Source organism: Oryctolagus cuniculus, chromosome 13, assembly GCF_051225735.1.
Source record: "Oryctolagus cuniculus isolate XC-2025 breed Fujian yellow rabbit chromosome 13, ASM5122573v1, whole genome shotgun sequence".
NCBI classification, from domain to species: domain Eukaryota; kingdom Metazoa; phylum Chordata; class Mammalia; order Lagomorpha; family Leporidae; genus Oryctolagus; species Oryctolagus cuniculus.
The window spans coordinates 44765109-44786167 of NC_142879.1; the positions used below are offsets into that span (position 1 = coordinate 44765109).

The 21059-nt window shown below is 41.2% G+C and overlaps 1 protein-coding gene across 14 annotated transcripts in view; it reads right to left on the reverse strand.

The window, feature by feature from the left end:
- Nucleotides 1-21059, reverse strand: part of NSUN6 (NOP2/Sun RNA methyltransferase 6) — a 69945-nt gene that overhangs the window by 31777 nt on the left and 17109 nt on the right. For all 14 annotated transcript variants that reach the window (XR_016218920.1, XR_016218919.1, XM_070055470.2 and 11 more), the window contains 3 exons: nt 15793-15902; nt 14698-14851; nt 9438-9519 (listed from right to left, as the gene is read on the reverse strand). Coding sequence is in view for 12 of the 14 variants with exons in the window: in XM_089311510.1 (XP_089167636.1) it covers nt 9438-9519; nt 14698-14851; nt 15793-15902 (346 nt within the window). In the remaining 2 variants the exon portion in view is untranslated. The remainder of the gene's footprint in view (nt 1-9437; nt 9520-14697; nt 14852-15792; nt 15903-21059) is intronic.

Below are 21059 nucleotides of genomic sequence, written 5' to 3' on the forward strand. Positions count from 1 at the left end.
TAAAGTTTTAAGGTTTCAGTTCATTCTCATCAAAATCAATATACATTACACTAATACATATTTAAGAAGATGCAACATCCTCAAATAAATGCAAAATCACCACTTCAGAAAAAGCAAAATAGTAAGAAAGGAGTTACACACAACCAAAGTTTCCCTCTCTCTGTGAATAAAGAATTAAAATACATGCAAATAATTTAGAAACTTGAAGAGCAATCCATCAACAGTAAACACTAAAAACTAACCTATTACAGATAGTTTACCTCAACAAGATCTAATTTATTCCAAAAATTCTTAAAAATTTCACTTCCATATAAAAACACAAACAGGTATGTGGTTGCTAAAGACTTAGTGGTTCTTCATCTCCAGACATCTGGTTATGTATCATTCCTAACAGTAACATTAATGATCTGGCCAAACATCGCAGAAATTTCCAAACATACACAATACATTAAAAAAAAAACTTTCAGGTCATAAAATAAGTTGAAATATGAAATTACATGTTAAGAATCTTCATTAAATAATCAAATGATAGTGTTTTCTAAAAACAATCTACTCTTTCTACAGTTATTTCTCAATCCTGGCTACACAACTCAATCACTTGAGAGCTTAGGATAAAAGGTCTGATTCTCATCTAAAATAGGTAAATCACCATTTTCAGCAATAGAGCATCAGTCTTTTAAAATCTTCCCAGGTGTGGTGGGTGGTTGGTGCAGTGGTTAAGATGCAGCTTGAGATGTTCACATCCTTTAATTAAATGCCTGCTTCAAGTCCCAGCTCCACTTCAGATTCATTTCCTGCTGAAGTGCATCTTGGGAGGTAGCACAGTTCAAGATTCAGGCCCTGCCACTCATGAGGGAGACCAGACTGAATTTCCAGTTCCTGGCTTCAGACTCAACCAGCCCAGTCCCAGATGTTGTGGGCATTTGGGAAGCAAACTAGCAGATTTAAGATCTCTGTCTCTGCCTTTCAAATAAATTCTAAAAAATTCCCACAAGTGATTCTAAAGTGTATTCAGCTGTGCACTGTTGCCAGAATACAGTGTTTCTCAACCTTAGCTGCATATTAGAATCATCTGGGAATCTTTTTTTTTTCCAAGATTTACATATTTATTTGAAAGGCAGTTACAGAGAGACAGTGAGAGACACACACACACACAGAGACAGAGATTTCTCATCCCCTGGTTTACTCCCCTAAATAGCCTCAATGCCAGGGCTGGTCCAGGGCAAAACCAGGAGCTTCATCAAGGTCCCACATGGGTGCAGGGACCCAAGCACTTGGGCCATCTTCTGCTGCTTTCCCAGGCACACTAGCAGGGAGTGGAGCAGCTGGGATAGGAACTGGTACGCATATGGGATGCTGGTCTCACAGGCAGTGGCTTTACCCACTGAGCTACAACACCAGCCCCAGGGGAAGCTTTCAAACATCCTCACCCAGCCCCATCCCAGACTAATCATTTCAGATGTAGGGTCCAGGGTGCAGTATTTATTTGAAGCTCTCCAGATTCTCTATCCATAGCTGGCTCTTAAAATCAACTGTTTGGGGTCAACACTGTAGCATGGCAGGTACTGCTTCCTCCAATGCCAGTATCCCAAATGGGCACTGGTTCATGTCCCAGCAGCTCCACTTCTGATCCAGCACCCTGCTAGCTAATGCCCTGGAAAAATCAAAAGATAGCCCAAGTGTTTGGACCTCTGCCACCTATGTGGGAGATGTGGATGAAGCTCCTTACTTTGACCTAAACCATCACTGGCCGTTGTGGTCATCTGGGGAGCAAACCAGAGGATGGAAGACCTCTTTGTTTCTCCCTCTCTGTAACTCTTTCAAAATACATATATAAATCTTTAAGAAAAAAAAATCAATTGTTCACAAGAAACCAGGCAATTCAAGAATTCAGTTTTTGGTAGCATTTTTTCTCCCAGTTCTCTTAGAAAATAACTTTTAAAGTAGTTGTAAGTATTACACTGTTAATCCTTTATCTGACAATTTTATCTCAATTGTGAAGGGCAGTTTCATAATTTTAATTCTGTGGATTGTGTTTAAGCAACTTAAAAGTTTCCCTTTTGATTCTGAAAAACCAAGTGACATTGTAAAGCTATAATTTTAATGAGCCTTAATGATTATGGGCAAGAATCCCATTAACTTTATAGAGTCATGTGCTAAAATTAAAAATGTTATCAATGGGGCTGGCGCCGCGGCTCAATAGGCTAATCCTCCACCTAGCGGCACTAGCACACCGGGTTCTAGTCCCGGTCGGGGCGCCGGATTCTTTCCCGGTTGCCCCTCTTCCAGGCCAGCTCTCTGCTGTGGCCCGGGAAGGCAGTGGAGGATGGCCCAGGTGCTTGGGCCCTGCACCCCATGGGAGACCAGGAGAAGTACCTGGCTCCTGCCTTCAGATCAGCGTGGTGCACCGGCCGCAGCACACCGGCCGTGGCGGCCATTGGAGGGAGGACCTTTCTCTCTGTCTCTCTCACTGTCCACTCTGCCTGTCCAAAAAAAATATAAAAATAAAAATAAAAAAATGTTATCAATGGACCCTCACCATGTCATCCCAGAAAACACCTCAATGTGAAGATTTTGGAAGCAGCAAAGGGAGATAATAGTTTTCCAGGGAAAGGCAAGGCAAGAGGCTTCAAACAAGAAAGGAAAATTTTAAAAACACACATTTTCCAATAGAATTACATAATTACACATGTTCTACATACTGCCTCCAGGAATCACAAAGAAAGAAAAAAGGCTACTAACTGCCAAAATCTTGTGCCTACTAGGTATGATTTCTTCAAGTTGTAACTTCTTTACCAGTCACCCGTGAATCACTTCATCTTTGCATGTTATCTGGTTACTGAACATGATTCAAGAAACAGTATCACAGAGCTGGTGTTGTGGCATACCAGGTAAAGTCACTGCCGGCAGCTCCCATACAGCATCCTGTATGGGCTCTGGTTTGTGTCCTGGCTGCTCTACTTCTGATCTATCTCCCTAATAGTGGCCTGGGAAAAGCAAGAGAAGATGGGCCAAGTACTTGGGCCCCTACCACCAATGTGGCAGACCTTCAGCCTGGCCCAGCTCCGCCACTGAGGTCATCTGAGGAGCAAACCAGGAGATGCAAGACCTCTGTCTCTTCCTCTCTCTTTCTTTGGAACTCTGACTTCCAAACAAAGAAATAAATATTTTAAAAAAGGGAAAGAAATCATATTGTTGAAGTACCAACAAACACATGAAAGAATGCTCAGTACTGCTAGCCAACAAGTAAATGCAAATAAAAACCACAGTGAAGTCTCATCTCATCCTAGTTAGAATGGTTGTTATCTGAAAGTCAAAGAGTAACAAGTATGGTAACGAGATGGGAAAAAGGGAACCCTAATATACCACTGGCAGGAACACAAATACGTAAACCATTCTGGAAAACAGTAGGGGCATTTCTAAAAAACTGAAAGTGGATCTATCATGTGATTCAACTATCTCATTTCTGGGAATATATCAAAAGGAAATGAAGTCAGCAACTGAAATAGTTAGTTGCATTCCCACATTTACTGCAGCCCAATTCACAATAGCAAAGATACAGACTCAACCTGATGTCCAACAATTGATGACTGGCTAAAGAAAATCTGGAAAGACAAAATGGAATATTACATAGCCATAAAAAAGAATGAAATCCTGACATTTGCAATGAAAGAAAAGGAAGCAGATTTCATCATGCTAAGTAAAACAAGCTAGATATAGGAAGACAAATTCAATGTTTTCTCTCATATGGGGAAATACACAGAAATATACAGAGTATAAAAAGTGTGTGAATGCCGTATTGCTTGGTATGCAATTATAAACACTGTCTTCACTGAATTATACCTTCTACATAATACACTCCTCTTTCCTCACTATATGATTCCTATCATGAACCCACATTATGTGATTAATGTTAGTACCTACACTTTCAAGAAAAATAGTGTGTATGTGTATGGATGTAATATTTACAAGTGATGTGAATGACATACCTTAAAAATTGTTAGCTCTAAAACATACAAAGACACCTGTATCAGTTTTCTGAAATTACCAGCTAATATGGGCTTGACAGTATAAAATACCATATATCAAATTTTTTAATATTTATTTATTGGCGAGGTAGAGTTAGAGAGAGAGGGAGAGAGAGAGAAAGGTCTTCCATCTGCTGGTTCATCCCCCAAATGGCCGCAATGGACAGAGCTGAGCTGACCTGAAGCCAGGAGCTTCCTTCAGGTCTCCCACGTTGATGCAGGGTCCCAAGCACTTGGTTCATCTTCTACTGCTTTCCCAGACCTTCAGCAGAGAGCCAGATAAGAAGAGAAACAGCCTAGACACAAACCAGCACCCACATGGTATGCTGGCACCTCAGGCAGAGGCTTAGCCTACAACGCCACAGTGGGTTAAAGCCGTGGCCTAGAGCAATGGCATCCCGTATGGGCACCAATTTGAGTCCAGGCTGCTCCAATCCAGCCCCCTGCTAAAACGCCTGGGAAAGCAGCAGAGGCTGGCCCAAGTCCTTGGAACCCTCAACCCACATGGGAGATACAGAAGAAGCTCCTGGCTCCAGATTGGCTCAGCTCTAGCTGTTGCAGTTATTTGGGGAGTGGAAGACCTTTCTGTCTCTACCTCTCTCTCTCTGTACTGTAACTGTCTTTCAAATAAATAAAATAAGCCTATAAAAATTTTAAAAATGAAACAGAGTACTGAACACAAGTTAATGAGTATTATCTGGAGGCCAGTGCTGTGGCATAGTGGGCAAAGCTACCACCTGCAACACTAGCATCCCATATGGGCAGCGGTTCAGGTCCCAGCTGCTCTACTTCTGATCCAGCTACCTGCTAATGTACCTGGGAAACCAGTAAAGGCTGGCCTAAGTGCTTGGGTCTGCAACCATACCCACATGAGAGACCCAGAAGCAGCTCCTGGCTCAGCTGTTGCAGCCATTTGGGGAGTGAAACAGTGGATGAAGGTATCTCTCTCTCTCTTTCTCTCTCTTTATGTCTCTTCCTCTCTCTGTAACTCTGCCTTTCAAATAAATACATTTTTTTAAAATGTTAACTTGCAGGAAGATCAGCTGAGATTTTTTTACATGACTTTGAAAAATGCCAAGGAAGACAGAATTTTGGATTTAAAGTGAAACAGTGAGGGCCGGTACTATGGCGCAGTGGGCTAAGCCGCTGCCTGCGGCACTGGCATCCCAATCCGCAGTGAACCAGCGGATGGAAGACCTTTCTCTCTGTGTCTCCCTCTGTAACTCTGCCTTCCAAATAAATTTTTTTAAAAAAGAAAGAAAAAAGAAAAAACTGAATCACTATCAGAAGCCAGGCGTAGGGGGCCGGCATGGGGTAGCACATTAAACCACCACTTATGACACCATCAACCCTCATCAGATTGTCAGTGTCAATTTCCTATGAGTGTACCTAGTAAGGCAGCAGAATAACGGTCCAAATATTTGGGGCCCTGCCACCCCTGTGGGAGACCCAGATGAAGTTTGTAACTCCTGACTTTGACCTGGGCCAGCCCTGCAAATTGGGGAATTTGGAGCATTTGGGGAATGAACCACCAAATCAAAGATCTCTCTCCCCAGAGGAGAGGGTGTTGCTCACCCTCCCCCCTTGTCTCTCTGCTTTTCAAATAACTCTTTAAATAAGATAAAAATGAAGCCAGAAGAGACTAGGAGACATGATAATTAAATGCAGTGTGGAATGCTAGATTGGATCCTGGATAAGAAAAAGGACATCAGGGACCTGCACTGTGGCATAATGGGTTAACGCCCTGGCCTGAAGCACCGGCATTCCTTATGGGCAGTGGTTGGAGAGCCGGCTGCTCCACTCCCTATCCAGCTCTTTGCTATGGCCTGGGAAAGCAGTGGAGGATGGCCCAAGTCCTTGGGCCCCTGCACCCCGGTGGGAGACGCGGAGGAAGCTCCTGGCTCCTGGCTCCGGATCGGCACAGCTCTGGCCATTGCAGCCAATTAGGGAGTGAACCATCAGGTGGAAGACCTCTCTCTCTCACTTTCTCTCTCTCTCTCTCCCCTCTTTTTGTGTAACTCTTTCAAATAAATAAATAAATCATAAAAAAGGACATTAGAGGAAAAATTGGTGAAATCTGAGTAACACTTGGTATTTATAGTAATGCGACAATCACAACATTCAGACTTTTGTGTGTAATATATTTAATATGGTAATGTTAATAAGAATGCAGCAGGGTTGATATCTGTTTCCACAAATGTACCATGGAAATTTAAGATACTATAATTAGGAGAAACTGGGTAAAGGCTATAGAGGAACTCATATACAGGAAATATTGGCGATTCTATAATTTTCAAATTATATTCTGTAATTCTAAAATTATTCCAAAAATTTTTTTATTTAAAAAACATCACCAGGAAGAAGCCCTAGAAGTCTGTACTTTTTAAAAGTTCAAAACATGGGGGCCAACGCTGTGGCACAGGAGGTTAAGCTACTGCCTGCAGCACCAGTATTTCATAGGGGCACCAGTTCAAGTCCTGGCTCTACATTTCTGATCCAGCTCCCTGTTAATGCGCCTGAGAAAGCAGCAGAAGATGGTGAGATGTGTTTGGGACCCTACTACACCCACAAAGGAGACCTAGATCAAGCTCCTTTCTTCTAGCTTTGGCTAGCTCAGCCCCGGCCTCGCAGCCATCTGGTGAGCAACCCAATGGATAGAAGATTGCTCTCTCTCTGTTTCTCCCTCTATAGAACTGACATTCAGAATAAAACAGTAAAAATCTTAAAAAAAAAAAAAAAAAGTAATCCTCAGGTGCTCAAGTACGCCTGCAAAGAAGGGTGATAATTGTTTAATCCACACATTCTAAATGTATCTTACTGTCAACAAAGTTAAATGTCAAACTTTTCTATTTACCAAAAAATTACTATATAAGACTTCAAGGACAATAACAAATGGAAAAATAAATCCACATTCTGAAAGAAAATTTACTCTTCCTGTGTTCCCTTGCAACTTTCTTAAGGGAAATCAGTATCATCCCATCCTGATCTGCATTAAATTAAGCTATTTAGATTTTACTGAGTAAGACTTGGCCCAGTACAGAAACTGGTGGTTCTGAATTAGTTTGAAAAGGGAGATTCAATACAAAAAGATCAACCAATTTCTGACAGCAACTCAATAGTGACCACAAAGTCATGGGAAACTGCGAAAAAAGCACTTGCAAAGCAAAATGCAACTCGAGTTTCTTGGAGCTCCCAGCTCCCCCGGCTTGGGACTCAGCAGATCCAAACTGGGGCCCTGCAGGTGATAGAGACGCAGGTCTGCCAAGGGTCTCGTTGGGAGCACTGGCATAGGGTCAAGAACACAGGCTTCAAGTCAGAAAATCCTATGTTAATATTTTAGCTTTGCTGATTTCCATCTACATAGCACACAGCGAACCACTCATTTAAGTCACTGAAAAATTATCCAGTATCTGTTAAGTGCTATGCACTTCAGTTTCCTAAGTCTCCATTTCTTTATCTATGCAATTGAGGGTTTTTAAGAAGCAAATGAAATAATGTACATAAAATACTCAGAACAGTACACAGAATACAGTAAACACTCAATATTACTTATTACCATTATCATTATTTTTAATAAGCTTCATTGCCTGACTGGTGGTCACCAAGATAAATTACATAAAATAAAAACAGTTTTCACTAGGGAAATGATGAAAGGTTATATTCTACTCTCAGATAACAAAACTTTACCCCAGCAGTTAGGTTTCATGTCCCTCACTATTGGTTCACAAAGAACATAGTTCCATGGTGCAGCTTAAGTATTATTAATCACAAAATGATCCCCAATTTATAGTTCATTAAGTCATCACCAAGCTGATGTTAAAGTTTGAGGCAGTTTGAGAATGGGGTGAGGATGTAGCTACCGGTAGCAAAAAAAAAAAAAAAGCAAAAAGAAAATTTTATGCTGAAGTACAGTTTATACTTTTTCCTCTTAAGTCAGTATTCATTATGGGATAAACAGGTACCTGATCCCTTATTAGCAAATCAAAGGGAAAAATATTGCATGACTAGTTGCTACTTACAAGGAAGTACAGATATCACTAGTAATGATTCAGGGATATGATTTCAAAATGACCACAGTGCTTGAAAATGGATTATTAAGAGTATCTGAAAAAGTTCATGGAAAAGTAGAATTAAGAATGTTTATTTCTAGGCAAAAATATTTAAAATCTACCCACAGGTTTTTCACAATACACATTTTTCACTAATTTTTGAAGACCCTTTGTATACGTGTTTCAAAGTTTTTTGCACCAAAATCAATTTTTAATTTGATCTGTTATAACTTTGAAGTTCTCTTATACAACAAAGAAATATAAAGAACTAAAACTAAAACAGGGCCCAGCACTGTGGTGTAGCGGGTTAAGCTGTCCCATCTGCTCCACTTCTGATCCAGCCCCCTGCTAATGTGGCTGAGAAAGCAGTAGAAAGCGGCCTAAGTCCTTGGGCCCCTGCACCCATGTGGGAGACCCAATAGAAGCTCTTGAATTCGGACTGGCCCAGCTCCCGCTACTGCATCCATTTGGGGGGTGAGTCAGCGGGTGGAAGATCTCTCTCTTTCTGCCTCTGCCTCTCTCTTACTCCACCTTTCAAGTAACATAAATAAATCTTAAAAAACAAAAACCTACCAACCAATCAAGAACACCCCAGGATTCATGAGCAATTACATACTAGGTTATATAACCCAATGAATTACATTATCAGTCATGTGAAATTAGATAATAAACATAAATCTGTTTTTTTGTTTACTCACAACAGAAATAACATCTGGATTTATAAAATGTCTCTTGGTTTAATACTGAGAAGAAAGCAGTGGCACCTGAACTTAGGCTTGCATTCAAACACTACCAATTACCAAAACCCTAACAGACCTGGTCATCCATATGTTCATCAGATATTAAGAAAAAAAGTAGTCGGCACCGCGGCTCACTAGGCTAATCCTCCGCCTTGCGGCGCCGGCACACCGGGTTCTAGTCCCGGTCGGGGCGCTGGATTGTGTCCCAGTTGCCCCTCTTCCAGGCCAGCTCTCTGCTGTTGCCCGGGAGTGCAGTGGAGGATGGCCCAAGTGCTTGGGCCCTGCACCCCATGGGAGACCAGGATAAGTACCTGGCTCCTGCCAGCGGATCAGCGTGGTGCGCTGGCCGCGGCGGCCATTGGAGGGTGAACCAACGGCAAAGGAAGACCTTTCTCTCTGTCTCTCTCACTGTCCACTCTGCCTGTCCAAAAAAAAAAAAAAAAATTCAAATCAATTAAAAAATGAAAGGATATTTATAGTTTTTCCTAACTGCTTAACCAAAAGTAGATCAGAATATATATGTAAATACAAAAAAGTTGATGAAAGAAAAAACCTCTTAGATTTCATAATTTCAATGATATTCCAGTATCTCTGAATATTTTACTTCTAGAAATACTTACCTGTAAATATAAGTAACTGGATAGTACGTTGTCAAATGAAGGGCTGAGATATACTGGTTCTGTCATTCTTATTCCTATTCCTCTGAAAAATAGGAAATCTAACATTAGTCAGTATAAATTACATAGTCTACAAACTACATTTCTAGGAACGCACCCAAGTACAAAGTCAAATATGAAATGCTCTGCTTTTTTAAAACCTCATTTATTCAACACCAAAACACTTAGAATAGTCCTGTAAATTATTTTTGAATTTTTATGTGCAGGAAAGTAGGAGGCCAACGGAACTAAATGGGATAAGGTTATATAAGCTTTTTATTTAGGCACAGAGTTTCTTCAGCAATTTGAACAGACTAAACGGCAAAAAAGACCTGATTTTATTTATTGATCATTCTAATCTTCCTGGTAGTACACTGATGAGCAGTTATTGGCCTTTCCATTTAAAAAACATTTTGTGAATGAAGCAGTTTGCAATGAATTTTATTAGATTCCTGTATGAAAAATGTTCTTACCTTTTTAAAATTTTTTATTTTTTATTTTATTTTTAAAGATTTTATTTATTGTATTTGAGAGTTAGAGTTACAATGAGAGGGAGAGACAGAGAGAAAGGTCTTCCTTCTGTTGGTTCACTCCCCAAATGGCTGCAACAGCCAGAGCTGCACCAATCCAAAGCCAGGAGCCAGGCACTTCTTCCTGGTCTCCCACGTGGGTGCAGGGGCCCAAGGACTTAGGCCATCTTCCACTGCTTTCCCAGGCCATAGCAGAGAGCAGGACTGGAAGTGGAACAGCTAGGACTAGAACCGGCGCCTATTTGGGATGCCAGCACCACAGGCAGAGAATCAACCTACCATACCATGGCACTGGCCCCCTATTTTTTTATTTTATTTGAAAGGGAAGTGGAGACACAGAGATTTTCCATCCACTGGTTCACTCCCTACACAGCTGCAACAGCTGGGGCCAGGCCAGGCAGAAGCCAGGAACCTAGATTTCAATACAGATCTGCCACATCAGAGGCAGGACCTAAGCACTTAAGTCATCATTTGCTGCCTCACAGGATGTGCATTAACAAGAAAATGGACTGGAAGCAGAGGAACCGGAACATGAATGAGGCACTCCAATATGGGATGCTGATATCCCAAGCAGCATCTTAACCACTGTACCAAACACCTGTCCTTCCTCTCATCTTTTTACAGACTAACTGCCTGTATACTGACATAATTCTATGACTTTTTCTATCTTTGTCACATTTTATGCGTGGCAGTGGAGCTGGTCAGAGCAGGAAAAGCTAACACTCAGACTGGCCTGCGTTATGACTCATAAAGACAAACGTCACAAACTGAGAGGTGGTCAGAGACTATCAGAGTTAATAAAGAACTTACTAACACTACTAGATAAGACAAGCATGATGCATAAGGATGATCTTCAAACTGTTCGTGGAAGATGTATTTTATGAAAAAAAATTATGCATGGATTTATTTGCACCAAGATAATATTATCTTTTAATTTCATTTTCTGCAAACTTACTGAAATGCCGCCATAACAACCAGAAGAAGCAAAAAGAGAGCGAGCAGGCAAGAGCAATGATAGAGTCCTCAAACTAAATGGAGGACAACTTGATAGCTTATAGACTTATGAGTTAGTCCTGATAGAGAAAGCATCGCACACATAGTTTGTACCCCACTTAATGTTGGCAGGGTAAACATATGCTGGCCTTTGAAGTGAAATAACTTCTGTAGATAGGAGCATCCTTCAACAAGTTCACAGAAAAATGTATATTATGAAAAAGCTACAAATGGATTTCAAAAAATTGTATACCAAAATAAACTTACCTTTTAATTCCATTGTTCCATGAAGTCCCCTCATGTGAACTGCAGAGGGTATGACTATGAACTTCCCTTAGTTCAGTGTTCTAATGTTAGACTAACACTGACTACTTGTATGCCTTTCCCCATCCCCTATATTGCCTAAATCATTTGTTTGCCACTTGAACAGTTTACATCAAAGTGAAGTCTCAGTCCTACTCCAGTCAGGATCAAACCAAAAACAACTATATTCACTTCCCACTCATGGAGTTCCTGCCCCAGAGCAGAAAACGCACAAAGGGGGCCAGTGTCACGGCACTGTGGCATAAGCTGCCGAGCAGCTGCCTATGCTGCTGGCATCCTATATAGGCACCAGTTCATGCCCCAGCTGTTCCACTTCCAATCCAGCTCTCTGCTAATGTGCCTGGGAACGCAGTAGATATAGTTTACGTGCTTGAGTCCTTGCCACCTACATGGGAGTCCCTGATAGAGTTCCAGGTACTTGGCTTCATCCTGACTCAGCCTTGGCTGTTGTGGTCATTTAAGAGAATGAACCAGTGGATAGAAAATTTATTTCTCCCTCTCTTTCAAATAAACAAACTAAATATTTTTTAAAAGAATACACAAAGGGGCCAGCACCGTGGCTCACTAGGCTAACCCTCCGCCTTGCGGCGCCGGCACACCGGGTTCTAGTCCCGGTCGGGGCGCCGGATTCTGTCCCAGTTGCCCCTCTTCCAGGCCAGCTCTCTGCTGTGGCCAGGGAGTGCAGTGGAGGATGGCCCAAGTGGTTGGGCCCTGCACCTCATGGGAGACTAGGAGAAGCACCTGGCTCCTGCCTTCGGATCAGCGCGGTGCGCGGGCCGCAGCGCGCTGGCTGTGGCAGCCATTGGAGGGTGAACCAATGGCAAAGGAAGACCTTTCTCTCTGTCTCTCTCTCTCACTGTCCACTCTACCTGTCAAAAAAAAAAAAAAAAATACACAAAGGAATTTTCTGAAGTATCAAGGCCTCACATTCAAATCAGTAGTTTGTTGAAAAGGGTTGTATTCTTAACTTGATCAATGTCAGCTCCCACCTGGAGTCCAGACCCATTATTGAACATTTTGAATTTCACAACCTGTTTACTCCCTTTTAACTTAATCATTTTTCTGATTTGCTGAACTCTGAAAAACACTTAAACTTTAAAATCTACATGCCTCCTTTCCTAACCCAGTTACTACCTGGTATTTTAATTCCTGGTGTGCTCGACTAACTCCTCCTAACTATGCTTACCTCCAGCACAAGTGAATACATCTACAGTATTTAATTTAAAATAGCATGACAAAGAATAACGTAAACAAATTACTATTCAGGTATGCTATATTACATGTTTCTTTTAAAACTATTTTTGTAGCCATGTATCTTCATCTATTAATTCAAAGTATAAAATCACATGTGATACAAGTCTGTTATTAAATTAATCTACTTCCATGGTCTATGAAGGATTCACCCCTCTCATAATTCAAGAAACCAATAGGTCCAACCTCACTAATTAAATGACAAGTGTACCACTAGTAGAGTTGGCTCTAAGGATTTTTAGAGAATAAGTATAACAAATTGGGCATACATGTAGTATTTCTATGTTACACAATATTATTCTTCTCAAAAAGAAACACATCACATGGTAACTGAAAAAGCTGAATTTAAAAACCAATAGTTTTTTTTTTTTGAAAGATGGCTGCCTACTATCACCATCACCCAATCATTTTCAGAACATTGTTCAACAAACATTATTTAGCTCAATAACCACATCAACTAATGTAGGAGAATGAAGAATGAACACTAACAACAAATTAAAGAATGCAATGAAAATATCAATTCCCTATCTTGGGGTCAGCGCTGTGGTGTAGTGGGTAGGGCCTTTCAAATAAATGAAATCTTAAAAAAAAAAAAAAAAACTCCCTAACTGAAACCCAAAGATGAATACAGCAAAATATGCACAATCTCCTTTTTCTTAAAACCTTCTAGAAGAACTAAAATCTTTATTCTTGGCCATTTAGAAAATGTGGCTAACAGCCAGTGCCGCAGCTCACTTGGCTAATCCTCTGCTTGCAGTGTCGGCACCCTGGGTTCTAGTCCTGGTTGGGGCGCCAGATTCTGTTCCTGTTGCTCCTCTTCCAGTCCAGCTCTTTGCTGTGGCCCAGGAGTGCAATGGAGGATGGCCCAGGTCCTTGGGCCCTGCACCCGCATGGGAGACCAGGAGGAAGCACCTGGCTCCTGGCTTTGGATCAGCACAGCGCACCAGCCGTAGTGGACCTCTGGGGGAGTGAACCAATGGAAGGAAGACCTTTCTCTCTGTCTCTCTCTCTCTCTCACTGTCTAACTCTGCCTGTCCAAAAAAAAAAAAAAAAAAAAAAGTGGCTATCTAGATTTAGGGAATTAATTCAATAGTGTTTTTTCTTCAGAAGAATTAATTTCAAACTATAAACCAAAATTGCTGTAACATGAAAAACAATTCCAACAATCAGGGATATGGTCTACTTCTAGAAGATAAATTTACAGCTTTTACCATGTCTATGTCAGCTGTCAACTTTGAATAAACAGAGCTGTCCACAGAACTCTTAAAACAGTCTTGGGGGAAAAAAAAAGAAAAGCTAAGTAAAATAAGTACCAGATTGTCCATAGACTGAATTTATTTAGAACTACTGGCAACTAGAGATGATTTTAAAACTGTAATTTGGTTTGAATAAATCCAGACATTTTTATCATAAATATTCATGTGAGTATTAACTTTCTGATAAAATTTATGAATTAAAAATGTTTTAACTTTTAATGATTTATTTGAAAGCCAGAGTAAAGGGGTGAGGGAGAAGAGACAGAGAGAAAAAGACCTTCCATTCACTGGTTCACTTCCTAAATGGCCGCAAAAGGGGGTGGTAGTGACCCATGTACTAGAATCATCATCAACCAGCTTCCCAGGTACACTGGATTGGAAGCAGAGGAGCCAGGACTGGAACTGGAACTTTGATATGGAATTCAAGTGTCTCAAATGGTAGCTGAGTCCACTGCACCAAAACACACACCCCAGAAAATGTTTTAAATTTATAATAAAGCCATAAAGTTCCCTTTTGCCAAATCAAAATATTAAAGATCTGGAGAGGTCACTTAATTTATTCCCTATCAAGATAAGCACTGTTCTTTACGCAAAAATTTTCAAATCAATAAAATTCAAAGGAGAGTAAAATATCTGACAATTAAAGAATGGCAGGTTACTTACCTAACCTCTTTAATCTGCCCACTTACTGTTTTTGACCTAAAAGCACTTTTTCAAAAAATCATGGAAATATGGATTGAACAATTTTTTTCCAGTTGAATTTATACCAAAAAATTCATATAACACAACTAGATACATTTTTATATTGCTTTCAATTTTCTATAAACACAAAAAAGGAAGTTTATTTCTCCACAGCACATGGTGACATACTTTAGTTCAGGCAGCCCATTGAAGATTTCTTTACGGCTTAGTTCAGAAATCCCATTTCCAATAAATATTTTTGTTCCATCAAATTCTTTGGCCCCTTTCTTACATTTTCCTTTAATATCAGAGTATACGGAAACAACATCTCCAGCTTTCATAACTAGACAAAGAAGAAAAACAGGTTATATCAATCTATACTTTTGCAGAAAAACAGTAAAAATTCTTTAAGCTATACTGGGGATCTTACGGACATCATGAGTGGGTATGAAGCACTTCAAAGTGGCACATTATCTCAATATAATCACTAACAGAAAATTCAACTTTTGACTTTTAAATACTCTTGAACAAAAATTTGACTGAAAATTTTTATTGAAAAATAAAATAGTCTTCAAAATATCCTATCTCACTTGGAAATCTTTAGCTGATCACAGAAAGATCTCTTCCACACAAATTATTTCCTCCAAACTTAATAACTCCTAAAGGATTTCATAGAAATTTTGAACTTGGCTCAATATTCCCAGCTCCAGGTTTCCTTCACAAGGATTCCTCAAAGATGTACACTAAAATCCCTCAAGGAAATCTTTCTAAATCCTGTAACTCTCTTGGTATTTGTTTTCTTATTATAGCAAAATTAAGGCAGAGATTTTAATAAGCATACACATTCATGTATATGCATATATTATGTATGCATATGGTTAGAACACCTTCAAACTATACTGTCTCTCTCAAGAAAAGAAAAAAAAGTAAAATACGGAATTTCATACCAGGTTCTAGATAATACTCTAACAAATGACATGAGAGCAGCCTGAGGTTTCACATCAATGAAGTGAAGAATACAAAATAAAATTGTTTCAACATCTTAAATTCTCTCTGTTCATCAGTGATCAGCACCTAAGCAAATGTCACATACATCAATATATGCAAAGAAAAAAACTGACATAGACCTTATCAGATAAAAATCCTTGCTGGCTACAGGAATGGAAAATCTAGAAAAAATCTGACAAAGGTAAATTTGAAGTATTTCTGAGAGATAATTTAATACATGTTTCTACTTGATAATACACATAAATTTTGGAGAATTTTTAAAGAAAACATACTTACATTTTGAAGCTGCCACAATTCCTGGAACATAGATGTGGGCTCCTCTTAACACTGCATTGCCACACTGTGCTCCAACAACAACTTCACACTGTTGTTTTTTTATATTCTTTCTAGGGATGTTAACACAAACTTATTTATCTATGAGACAGAGAGGCAGGAAACAAGGAGGATAGAAAGAGGGAGAGGGGAGAGAGAGACAGATACAAAGAGCTCCCATCCACTGATTCACTTCACAAATATCCACAATGGTCAGGCAAAGGCTAGGAGCTAGAAACTCAATCCAGGTGTCCCACGTGGGTGACAGGTATGCAATGACATGGGCTATTACCTGCTGCCTTCCAAGGTACACATTTTCAAATGCCAGTCAGGAGCCAGGCTGGGTCTCAAACTTAGGCACTCCAAAATGTGACACAAATGAGTTAAAAACTATGCCAAACATCCAATTCAGGACAAGAGAAATTTAACAGAAAAAAATACCTCCAAAGCCTATCAACTTTTTCAGTGTTTCAATTTAAACTCTAAAAAAATTTTTTTTGAAAGAAAATTTCCAGGCTAACTCTAGTTTCCTCCACTTTGGTTGTTTTTTTTAAAGATTTTATTTATTTGAAAGGTAGAGTTACAGAGAAAGGGAGGGAACCATGCACTGGTTCACTCCCTAAACAGTCCCAACAGCAGATGCTGGTGCCCATGTGGGATGCCAGCATTGCAGACAGCAGCTTAACCCATCATGCCATAGCACTGGCCCCAAAATAACCTCTTTAGTCTACATTCTCCCAAATACATAAGAACCTGTAAAAGAGAGGCATAAAGAGAGGGGAAGTAGCTAAAAAGAAGGGCACTTGAAGAAAAGTATCAAAAGAAGTCTATCCTGGTGCTGGCATTGTGGCATAGCAGGTAAAACCACCACCCATGACGCTGGCATCCCACGTGGGTGCCAGCTGGTGTCCTGCTGTTCCACTTCCCATTCAGTTCCTTTTTAATGGCCTGAGTGCTTGGGCCCCTGCCACTCACATGGAAGACCTGGATGAAGCTCTGACTTCAGCCCAGCCCAGCCCTGGCCATTACAGCCATCTGAGCAATGAACCAGCAGGTAGAAGATCTCTCACTTTCTGTTCCTCCCACTCTCTGTAACTGACTTTCAAAATAAATAAATAAAACTTAAAGAAAAAAAAAGTACATCTGGCAGAAGGCAAGACAAAAGGGTATCAGAAATTGCCAAAACATTTAATAAGAATCACTGGTTTTTTTTTGTTTGTTTGTTTGTTTGTTTTGTTTTTTTTTTTTTTTTTTTTTTTGACAGGCAGAGTGGACAGTGAGAGAGACAGAGAGAAAGGTCTTCCTTTGCCGTTGGTTCACCCTCCAATGGCCGCCGCGGCCGGCGCGCTGCGGCCCGCGCACTGCGCTGATCCGATGGCAGGAGCCAGGAGCCAGGTGCTTTTCCTGGTCTCCCATGGGGTGCAGGGCCCAAGCACCTGGGCCATCCTCCACTGCACTCCCTGGCCACAGCAGAGGGCTGGCCTGGAAGAGGGGCAACCGGGACAGAATCCGGCGCCCCGACCGGGACTAGAACCTGGTGTGCCGGCGCCACTAGGTGGAGGATTAGCCTAGTGAGCCGCGGCGCCGGCCATAGAATCACTGTTTTGATAATAGCATTAGGTGAAAAACAGGCATTCTATGTCTTCAAATACTAAAAAATACACAAGGGATTAAAAACAAGACAAGTCTTTCTGCCTTCTTTTGCTGACAAATCTTTTCAAATTCTTTTCAATTTCTCACATCCTATTCACTACCCAGACCATTAAAATCTGGGTATCACTTCTATCACTGAGGAAAGATTTTTATTTATCATTTTAAAAAGACCTCCTTATTGATTTTGAAAGCGTTACAGAGAAATCTTCCATCCACTGTCCACAAATGGCCACAACGATTGGTGCTGGATCAGGAGACAGAGGCTTCTTCCAGGTCTCCCATGTGGGTGCGGGGGCCCAGGAACTTGGGACATCTTCCTCTGTCTTTCCCAAGCACATTAGCAGGGAGCTGTATAGGAAGTGGAAGAGTAGGGACATGAACCAGCACCCATATAGGATCCTGGCATTGCAGGAGGCAGCTTTACTGGAGAAACACAGCACCTGTGCCCTGGGAAGACTTTTCAAAGATGAGGAAGTAGCAATATGCTCGGCCCTGAGGAAAATCCTAAGCAGAGTCTCTACTGAGCTCCTTCCCTGGTTGCCAAATTTCACATGTGTTCCTGCCACGTATTTATGAGGGAAGTGAATGTACCCCATCTTCTTCCCATGAATTCCAAATAATCAAATCTCACTGAACTCCCTTTTACACTCCCCATCCTGGTCCCACACACTGTCACTGCTCATTTTCTCTCTACTCCTCACAGGAGCTCATTCCCCCAATTTCCAATACATGCCACACACTCTACTCATTTTGTATGTTATTTCTTGACCATCTAATGATTTCAACAATCACCCAAAAAGTAACCCACAAATTCCAGCACTTAGTATTTGTAGACTCTAAAGTGGTATTTCTAATACCCTGCAAGCAACCATAGTTATCTCACAACTACCTCAAACTCAACAAGTCCTAAACAACATCAGTCATTACTCTCAAAGCCGTGGCAGGACCCCAAATCCTTTCATGATGTATTTCCAATCCTGAATGAGGTATCCCCATTATCTTCCTACATAATCGAACTAGAAGCCTCAGTGCTGTGGTCTAATGTATCATTTGGGGGCATGTGTTGTGGCACAGCAGTTAAACAGTTGCTTCAGACACCTTGGAGTGCTGGGGTTCTAGATGCCATTCTTGCAACCCAGGACCCTGCTAATGTGCACTCTTAGGCAGCAGAGGTGTTAAGTCCATGCTGCCTACCTGGGAGACCTGAATGGAATTCCAGGCACTTAGCTTCTGCCTGACCCAGCATTTAGAGAGCAAATCAGTGAGTAACAGACAGATGGATAAACACTTCTCTATGTATCTCTCTTTCAAATAAATGAAAAATATAAAATGTGTCAGCTGGCACCGTGGCTCACTTGGCTAATCCTCCACCTGTGGCACCAGCACCCCAGGGTTCTAGTCCCGGTTGGGGCGCTAGATTCTGTCCCAGTTGCTCCTCTTCCAGTCCAGCTCTCTGCTGTGGCCTGGGAGTGCAGTGGAGGATGGCCCAGGTCCTTGGGCCCTGCACCTGCATGGGAGACCAGGAGGAAGCACCTGGCTCCTGGCTTTGGATCGGCTCAGTGTGCCCGCCGTAGCAACCATTTGGGGGGTGAACCAACGGAAGGAAGACCTATCTCTCTTTGTCTAATTCTGCCTGTCAAAAAAAAAAAAATATATATATATATATATATACACACACACACACACACATATATATAAAGTGTTTCCCAAAACTTGTGTTAGAAACTTAATCCCCGGGGCTGGCACTATGGCACAGCGGGTTAATGCCCTGGCCTGAAGCGCCAGCATCCCATATGGGTGCCAGTTCTAGTCCCGGCTGCTCTGTAGCAATCCCGCTCTCTGCTCTCTGGAATGCAGTAGAAGATGGCCCAAGTCCTTGGGCCCCTGCACCCGTGTGGGAGACCCGGAAGAAGCTCCTGGCTCCTGGCTTCGGATCGGCATAGCTCCGACCGTTGCAGTCATCTGGGGAGTGAACCATCGGACAGAAGATCTCTCTCTCTCTCTCTCTCTCTCCTCTCTCCTCTCTCTGTGTTTCTCCTCTCTTTGTAGAACTCTTTCAAATAAATAAATAAATCTTTAAAAAAAAAAAAAAGAAAGAAAGAAACTTAACCCCCAAAGGAATGCATAGTGTCTTTGGGGTCATTTCAGAGCCCTCAATAATACATTAATACCATTGTAAAAAGGGCTTGCAAGTTTGCACTCTTGACCTTCCACTCTGTCATTTGAGAATGCAACAGGGAAGCCCTCATCAGGTGCCAGCACCTTGACTGTGAACTTCCCAGAAATGTGAGAAATAAATGTGTTCTTTACAAACTACTCTGTCTCAGTTACTCTGTTACAGCAGCAAAAGATACTCAGCATCATCTTAAATCCTTTCTTCCTAAGCCCTGACATTCACTGAGTTACCACCTGTCTGTAGTTCTGACAGGTCTTCTGCACTCATGCCCTGACAACATACATCATCTGTTGACCCGATTATTCAAAAAGCTTCCTGTCTTTTACCTTTCGGATCTTCTTTACTTATTTGGTATTCTTCAGTTTCACTTTCAAGTATCTAGGCATGAACCTAGTTTTACTTTTCATTTCCTAAATCTGTTATTCATCAAATCTGAAAAGTTCTCAGTCATCTTTAATTATTGTCTTTCCCTCATTATTTATTTCCTCTACATCCGGGACTCAACAGAAATATGAAGTGCCTTTGCATTCTAGTTTCCATGATTCAATTTCACTTTCATATGTCTAACTCCTTTATATTGTGGGCATTCTAGATAATTTCCTAAGAGTCATCACCCAATTCAATAATTCTTATTATTTGGGTCTAATCTACCATTTAATTTTGTGAATGAACTTTCAATACTTTATTTTTATTTCTAGAAATTATTTTTCAGTGTTACCTGTTATTTCTTTTGGGGTCTTTCATGGTTTATATTTTAGTCTTCTGATTTTAGTCTCAAAAAAAAAAAAAAAAATACAGGAGCAGGCATGTGGTATGCAGTAGTTAAGATGCCATTTGGACTCCAGTATACCATATCAGAGTGCCTAGGTTCCAGTCCCAACTCCACTTCCAATTCCTACTTCAGCATGCCCTGGGAGGCAGCAGATAATGGCTCAATTACATAGCTCCATGCCACCCACATGGCAGACCTAGATGAAGTCCCAGGTTCCTGGTTTCAGCCTGGCCCAACCCTGGCTGCTATGGACATTTGTGGAATGCAGTAACAGATTAAAGACCTCCGTCTCTTGTCTCTTTCACATAAATAAAAAACAATTTTATAAACAGGGGCCAGCACTCTGGCTTAGTGGATAAAGCCACCATTTGAAGTGCCAGTTTTTGTCCTGGCTGCTCCACTTCCAATCCAGCTCCCTGCTGATATGCCTGGGAAGATAGAATACGGCCCAAAAACTTGGGCCCTGCACCCACGTGGGAGACCCAGAGGAATCTCCTGGCTCCTAGCTTCAAATCGGCCCAGCTCCAGTTCCAGTTCGCTCACTCTCTTGCTCACGCGCTCGCTCACTCTCTCTCTCTCTCTCCCCTTCTCTCTATAACTCTGCCTTTCAAATAAATAAATCCTTTTAAA